Source organism: Nothoprocta perdicaria, unplaced genomic scaffold (assembly GCF_003342845.1).
Source record: "Nothoprocta perdicaria isolate Ctin4 unplaced genomic scaffold, notPer1 scaffold_481, whole genome shotgun sequence".
Taxonomy (NCBI): domain Eukaryota; kingdom Metazoa; phylum Chordata; class Aves; order Tinamiformes; family Tinamidae; genus Nothoprocta; species Nothoprocta perdicaria.
Window position 1 is genome coordinate 109,694 of NW_020455734.1, and position 7,266 is coordinate 116,959.

Consider the following 7,266-nt stretch of genomic DNA (forward strand, 5'->3'; position numbering starts at 1 on the left):
GAGTCTGGGTTGGGGGTGATGGTTTGGGTGGGCTGGGGGCAATGGCCACGGAACTGGGGGGTTGAAAGTGGGGTTGGGGGTGATGGTTTGGGTGGGCTGGGGGTAATAGCCACAGAAACGGGGGATTGATAGAGGGGTTGGAGGTGATGGTTTGGAGTTGGTGGGAGGGTCTTGGGGTTGGCAGCTGGAGACACAGATACTGTGGAGGGGGATGATGGGGGTTGATGGTTGGTGCTGAGGGTACTTTGGGGTTGGGGGCTCAGGAAGGGTTTTAGGAGGAAGGTCAAGGGCTCGGGGAGAGCGGGAGATGGTGCTTGAGGGCTCCGAGGGCTTGGGAAGCTCTGGGGCCAGATGCTTGGGGGGAGGCCGGGGCTGTGGAAGCACCGGTGCCCCCCAGGGGCTGGGGAATGAGGGGTGGGCTGGGGCAGACGGTCAAGGGCAGGGAGGTTAATGCTGGGGGGGTTGGTACCTGGGGGATGGATTTGGGGGCCTGATGCTCAGGAGGGGCTGCAGGAGCTGGGTGTTTGGTGTGAGTGAATTGGGCCCCAAGGTGCCCTGGGGGGTAGGAGGTCTGAGGGGCCCCCCCAAAGGCACCGAGCGGATCACAGAGGAGCCTCTGGAGGTCCCTGGGGTGTTAGGGACCTGGTGAGTGGGGGGCGTCTAGGTGGATGGACACCCTGTGACGGTGCTGCCGGGCTCGGGGTGCCCACACACCTGCAACGCCCCCAGACTTGTGCAAGAACTGCCACCACGTCATCGCGCGCCACGAATACACCTTCAGTGTCGTCGATGACTACCAGGTGGGCGCCCACGCCGGGGGTGCCGCGCAGGGTCTCCTGCAGAGCCCCACCTGGGTTCAGGGCCACCCAGAGCTCTGCGGCGCCGGGGGCGGCTTGGCCCGGCTGCATCAGCTCCATGCTCAGGCTCTGCTCCAACGGCTGGGTGGGAAATGGGAGCCCAGGCTCGGCCCAGCAAGGCCAGGCTTTTCTACCGAGGTTGGTAGGGCCAGCGTGGGCTGTTTCAGCCCGTCTCTTCCTCGCACACCTCCTAGTGAATATCTAAAATAATGGGGAACTGGCCCCAGGGAGCCCTTGGGCCTTGCTCCTGAGGGAAGGAAACCAGATCCTGCCGGGTCTGATTGCGATCGAGGCTCCCGGAGGCTCGGGTGCCGGCTCAGGTTTCCTGGGCCGTGCCAGGGGGCCGTGGCAGAACCGAGCACTCCACAGGAGTACACGATGCTGTGCCTACTGTGCGGCCGCGCCGAGGACTCTATCAGCGTCCTGCCCGATGACCCACGCCAGATGACGCCGCTGTTCTGAAGCGCCTGCCACGCACGGCCGCCTGGCCCCACCGCCCGGACGCGAGAARCACGGGCATGGCGGTGCCACAACCTCGGTCCCTCCTCTGGTGAAGAGAGCGGGGGAACACGGGGTGTCCCCCACCTAAGCGGTGCAGCAGTGGGTGGCCACCCCAGCTGCCTCAGCGGAAAGGGCAGCGTCTGTGCAGGCAATAAAAGCAGACCTGCTGTGACCTGGTGGGGCAGCCTGGCGCTTTGGCGGGGGGATAAGGGGCAGCCACTGCACAGGTGGGAACAGGAGCTGAGCGGTTTCTCGTCCACCCAGGGACTTCTTGCCGCTCCCCAAAGCTAGCAAGGAGGGCGCAGCCCTTGCCAGCAGTCGAGGGGATTTTCCCCTCCGGGAGCTGGGTCTTCCTCTTCCTGGTGCCTAACGAGCCCTTCCCCAAGCCCCAGAGCCTGCTCTGTCCCAGCCTTCCAATGCTCCTGAGCCCGGCACTGCAGCGACAGGCAGTGTTCCAGCCCACCTGGGGGGACCCTGGGACGTGTTTCAGTCCACCTGGAGGGAGCCTGGCTGTCTTGAAGGGCAGCTTGGTGGGCTCGCAGACCCCCATCCCTGCCGGGCACACCAGGGCTCATGTCCCTGCTCTTCCGCCTCCGTGTAACCCAACCCTCCCCTTCCCCGGGGTGCCGGATTCCTGCAGCGGGCAGGGCTGGCCAAGCCCGGAGCAAGAAGGAGCCCGGGGTGTTGGAGCGGCTCCCAAAGCCCCAGGCCGGCCCTGTCAGCCATGGCTGCGATGCCGAGACGGGCGTCCCGAGCGCTATACAAGACACATGCAGACGGGCCCTCCCTCCGTCATCCTTTATTGCCCCCTGGCCACGCACGCCACCCCGGTGCTCCACCGGTGCGACCGCTCAGCCCCCTGCCCCATCGGGCTCCCTCCCCGCAGGCGGTTTCGGAGGGCGCCGTCACCTGGCCGGGGGCTGGGGCCACACCGCGCAGGGCGCCGTGCGCGTGCTACTTGGCCAGTTTGAGGAGGCGCTGGATGTCGGGCTCCAGCTGTGCCGTGGGCAGCCGCGGGCTGTAGCGCCGGAACGGCTCCCCCTCGGGGCCCACGAGGAATTTCTCGAAGTTCCAGGAGATGTCGTCCCGCCGCAGCGGGCTCCACACCACGAAGCGCGGCTCAGCCATGAGTGGCGCCGGGTCATCAGCCGGCGTGGGCAGGTGCGCCTTCAGGTAGGCGAACACGGGGTGCGTGTCCTGCCCGTTCACCTGGCACTTCTGGAAGAGCGTGAAGTTGGGCTCGAAGCCCCCGCCGGGGCGCACATACTTGAGGCTGTTGAGGATCTCCTCGTTGGTGCAGTTCTCCTGGGGCACAGGAGAGAAAATCCGTGCGGGCTGTCACCGCCGTCCCCCCAACCCTGCCGGGACCGCGATGTCTCCACCACCTTCCCCAACACGCCTGGCCCCTTCTCCATCCCTCCGGCCAGGCATGGAGCCACGTGGGGATGCGCCGGGGTTTACCTGGTAGCCGAACTGGTTGCAGGGGAAGCCCAGCACCACCAGCCGCCGCGGGTAACGGGCCTGCAGCTGGTTAAGCTGGGTGTAGTCCCGCACCGTGGTGCCTCAGAGCGACGCCACGTTCTCGATGAGGACCACGCGGCCCCGAAAGTTGTTGAAGTCCACCTTCTCCCCCTGCAGGGAGGTGGCGCTGAGGTCGTAGAAGGACTTGGCCACGGGCACGCTCATGGCTGCAGGCGGCGCTCTGTGGCCCGCGCTGCCCCGCCGCTCTCTTAAGGGCTGTGTCCCGCCCACGTGACGCCCCGCTCCAAAGGTCTCCTTGTCCCGGTGTGGCTCGGCGGTAACCAGAGCCGGCCCACCTGCTGGCTCGGGCCCAGCGTGGGGGAGAGGAGGATGCAAAGGAGGACGCCAAGGCCGTGCTCCCGCCTGCCTCAATAATTCATGGCATCTACCAGGGTGTCATGGAACGCGGCCGAATACAGGAAGCTGGGGGGGCCATTCGCCTGAGCCTTGGTGGCTCCAGCTGCCTGGAAACACTGTATTGGGAAAAACAAGGCTTCGGAAGCAGGTGCTTGGTGTGGATGGAGGATGTGGTTGGGTTGTTGGTGAGCACTGGGTGCCCCCATGTTTTTCCTTCCCCGCACTGGTGCCGGCCACTTGCTGTGACCTTGTTCCCGTGTCCTTCCCTGGCCTCTGTCACGCTGTCCTGCCCTTGCAGTCCCTGATGGCCCTCCCGATGCTGCCTTCCATCCTGGCCCCGCTGCTGCCTTAGTGCCCACCACCATCCCACACCCATCTTCCCTAGTACCCACCACAACCTCAATGCCCACCACCATCCCACACCCACCTGCCCTAGTGCCCACCACCCTGGTGCCCACGTGGTGCCACACCCTGCCCTAGTGCCCACTGCAGCCCCAGTGCCCACCACCATCCCACACCCGTCTGCCCTAGTGCCCACCATGATCCCAGTGCCCATCACAATCCCATAACCACCTGCCCTGGTGTCCACCACCATGCTGGTGTCTGCTTAATGCCTTGGTGTCTCCCTCTGTCCCTTACCCCCGTCTTGCTGCCCGCCACCGTCCCCTGCCCAGTGCTGCCTTGGTGTCCATCATAAGTATCTTCTGCTGCCCAGTGCCTCTCCCCAGGCCCCTGTGGTCCCTTGGGGCTGCTCCCTTGGCTCCAGTTTGAGCCCAGAGCCATGGCGGTCACAGTACCCTCCATAGACCCGTCCCCAAGCCGGGAAAGGGGACACCAACCCAGCAGCCCTCGGAGCAGCCTGAATTATTCACGGACGAGGAGGGTGGTGGTGGCAGCACATGAACCGGCCCACGGGGCACTCCAGCATCACCTTTATTCCGGAGGCTGCGTGTGTAAAACCAGGCGCAGGGCCCTGGTGCGTGGAGGGGCCGGGAACCGAGCATGAGGGGCAGGGCGGGGCCAAGCACACCCGCAACACACACACACACACACACGGAGGGGACACGGTGGGCAAGCGGCCGGGGGGCAGGGGGACGCGGCGGTGGGATGGCCAGGAACCTGTGCCCGCTGCCCCGGGAAGGAGGCGGCACCGAGAGCAGCCCCTTCCTTGCCCGCGCCTGGCTCTCCTCCACATGCATGGCCCGGCCCCCGGGGTGCCCTGTCCCCATCGTGGATGGGAGCCGTGAGCCGGGCAGGAGGAAGAGGAGGGAGGCAGGTGCCGCGGTGGGGTCGCCTCAGCACCAGCAGGCCTTGGGCGCCTCCTCGGCGCCCGCCGGCGGGAGCTCGTCCTCATCGAGGCGTGCCAGGTCCGCGGGCGCCGCGGCAGCACGGAGCCCCGCCAGCTCCTTGCGGTGCGCCTGCAGCACCAGCTCCGTGAGCCGCGTGAAGGACTGTGGGAGAGAGCAGCTACGTGGGCCCCGGCGCCCCCGGTGCCTCCGGCACCTCTGGCCGGCCCCGCTCACCTCCTTGATGTTCAGGTTGCTGCAGGCACTTGTCTCATAAAAGTCCATGCCGTACTCGCGGGCCAGCTGTAAGGCAAGGTCACAGCGATGGCTGCACAGTTCCTGTCTGCCCCCCCCCCCCCCCAAAAATTGCTGCACCCCCCTCTGCGCATCTGCATGGTGGGATCACGCTGGCTGTGCTGGGGGGCCCTGTGGGTGCTGCAGGCGCCAGGAGTCCCTGCTAGGTCCCTATAGGGTATTTCAGGCTGCAAGGGGGGTTGCTGGAGGGGTCCCTGCACTGTGGGGACCGGGGAGGGCGCAGGGCTCACCTGCAGACCTTGCTCTTTGGCCACTTGCCTCTTGTGCTCCTCATCCGCCTTGTTGCCGATGAGGATTTTCTGCACACCGTCTGGCGCGTACTGCGGTCGGGGGGTGGCATCAGGCCCCGCTTGGCGCCTGCAGCCGTGGCCCCCACCTCAGTGCCCCTACCTCATCCACGTCACTGGCCCACTTCATGACGTGCTGGTAGGAGCGCTCGCTGCTGATGTCGTACACCAGGAAGATGCCCTGCGCCGAGAGGGGCCGGGCAGCGCCGCGGCGCCGGCTCCTGCCACACACCCCCGTCACCCCCCTGCCCGATCCATGGCGCTGCGCCCCTCCTGTACCTGTGCCCGCCGGTAGTACTGCTTGGTGATGGTCTGGTAGCGCTCCTGGCCTGCCGTGTCCCTGGGGGCGGGTGGCACGGGGCGCTCGGCAAGGGCCCTGCCAGGGCCGCCACCAGCGCCCCAAACTGCTCAGGTCTCCGTTCCCCCAGCGGGAGGCAGTGAAGCAGCGGGGGCGGGGAGGGGGGAACAAGCCATGTGAGACCCCCTCCCCCCACACTCTGGTCCCACCTTACTCCTGCATCCACTCCCAGGCTGAGGTGCCTGCAGGAGGGTGGGATGGGGTCCCAGGGTGCTGCCCACGCAGGTGATACCCGGCCATGGGGATGGCAGGGCGGACACACACAGACACAAACGACCCGCCCCCCCCGCCCTGGTAGCGGCCGGCAACTCACCAGATCTGTATCCGCACCTTGATGCCGTCCACTTCTATGGTCTTCATCTTGAAGTCGACCCCTGCGGGAAGGGGTGGTGGTGGCGGTGTGGGTGGTGACAGTGGGTGCGGGTGGTGGGTGATGGGTGCAGGTGGTGGCAGTGGGTGGTGGGTGACGGGTGCAGGCGCCCCGCGCCGTGCCCGGCGCCGCCCCGCTGCTCACCGATGGTGGAGATGTGCGCCGGGTGGAACTCGTTGTCGGTGAAGCGGCAGAGCAGGCAGGTCTTGCCCACGCCCGAGTCGCCGAGCAGCAGCAGGCGGAAGAGCACGTCGTACTGCTTGGCCATGGCGGGCCGCGATGCCGCCGGGCGCCGCCGAGGGGCGAGCGGGAGCGCGGGAGGCGCCCGGCAGGCGCCGGCGGTGGGAACTGCGGGCGGGGGGCGCTCCGGGATGCGCCGGGATGAGGAAGGGGACACCCCCGGGATGCACTGGGTGGGGAGGGGGGAGGCGCCAAGGATGGGCACGGGGTACCGGGTGGGACATGGGATGGGGGATGCACTGGGACATCATCAGTGTGCTAGCGATGTGCTGGGACATCACCTGCGCCCCAGAGATGTGCTGGTGATCACCTGGGACATCACCTGCACGCTAGGGACTTGCTGGGAGATCACCTGGGATCTCCTGGGATCACCTGGATTGCCCAGGACATCACCCACACCCTGGGGATGCACTGGGACATCACCCATAACCTAGGGATATGCTGGGACATCACCCGCGCCTCAGGGATGCACTGGGACATCACCCACACCCCAGCGATGCACTGGGACACGACCTGCGCCCCAGGAACACACTGGGACATCACCCATGCCCTATGGATGCACTGGGACATCACCTGCACCCCAGGGACGCACTGGGGCCACCAGGTGCACACAGGGAGGCCCCAGGACGCGGCAGGCAGGAGCCAGGCGGTGTGCGGGGCACCCCGGGGCTGGGGCCAGGCTGGTGATGGGGAGAGCCTGGGAATGTGCTGGATGGGACATGGGTGAGGGGACACCCTAGGGATGCAGGGAGGGCACTGGAGCCATGATGTCACCTCACCGCTGTACCATGATGTTACTGAACTGCTGTGTCATGGTGTCACCGTTCCACTCTGCCATGACATCATCACTCTATTGTGCCATGACGTCACCTCACCGCTGTACCATGATGTCACCTCTGTGCTGTGTCATGCCGTCACTGCTCCACTGTGCCAGGACATCACTGTGTCGCTGTGCCATGATGTCACCTCACTGCACTGCCATATGAAGGCACTGCTGTGCCGCCAGGCTATGACATCACGGCGCCGCAGGGCACCGCTAGGCTATGGCGTCACCCCCCGGCCCCACCATGACATCACGGCGTGACGACACAGCTGCGCGGTGACGCAACGCGGCGGCGCGCAACCCCTCCCCCCGGTGGCGGTGCGCGCATGCGCGGCGGGGCGGCGCCGGGCC

At 66.7% G+C, this 7,266-nt stretch overlaps 3 protein-coding genes across 3 annotated transcripts in view; 1 reads left to right on the forward strand and 2 right to left on the reverse strand.

The window, feature by feature from the left end:
- The window catches only part of LOC112954043 (protein farnesyltransferase subunit beta-like), a 10,720-nt gene that overhangs the window by 557 nt on the left and 2,897 nt on the right, over window positions 1-7,266 (forward strand). The window contains exons 3-5 of the mRNA XM_026047184.1: window positions 730-800; window positions 1,227-1,317; window positions 2,245-2,531. Coding sequence (XP_025902969.1) covers window positions 730-800; window positions 1,227-1,317; window positions 2,245-2,531 — 449 coding nt within the window. The remainder of the gene's footprint in view (window positions 1-729; window positions 801-1,226; window positions 1,318-2,244; window positions 2,532-7,266) is intronic.
- On the reverse strand, window positions 2,313-3,044 carry GPX2 (glutathione peroxidase 2). The gene is made up of 2 exons (XM_026047211.1): window positions 2,820-3,044; window positions 2,313-2,663 (listed from the first exon to the last, which is right to left on the reverse strand). The coding sequence occupies exons 1-2, from the start codon at window positions 3,042-3,044 to the stop codon at window positions 2,313-2,315; spliced, it is 576 nt and encodes a 191-aa protein (XP_025902996.1).
- RAB15 (RAB15, member RAS oncogene family) lies at window positions 4,364-6,120 on the reverse strand. Its single transcript, XM_026047209.1, has 7 exons — window positions 5,997-6,120; window positions 5,796-5,856; window positions 5,404-5,464; window positions 5,228-5,305; window positions 5,068-5,157; window positions 4,760-4,825; window positions 4,364-4,687 (listed from the first exon to the last, which is right to left on the reverse strand). The coding sequence occupies exons 1-7, from the start codon at window positions 6,118-6,120 to the stop codon at window positions 4,532-4,534; spliced, it is 636 nt and encodes a 211-aa protein (XP_025902994.1). The 3' UTR covers window positions 4,364-4,531.

What these genes read in the sequence shown, in the direction of transcription:
- RAB15 (XM_026047209.1), bottom strand. Translation starts at nt 6,120, where the DNA reads ATGGCCAAGCAGTACGACGTGCTCTTCCGCCTGCTGCTGCTCGGCGAC. An exon ending in GGCGCACATCTCCACCATCG is followed by an intron (nt 5,857 to 5,996) that starts GTGAGCAGCGGG and finishes CCCTTCCCGCAG; the next exon opens with GGGTCGACTTCAAGATGAAG. An exon ending in GGGCCAGTGACGTGGATGAG is followed by an intron (nt 5,158 to 5,227) that starts GTAGGGGCACTG and finishes CCCCGACCGCAG; the next exon opens with TACGCGCCAGACGGTGTGCA.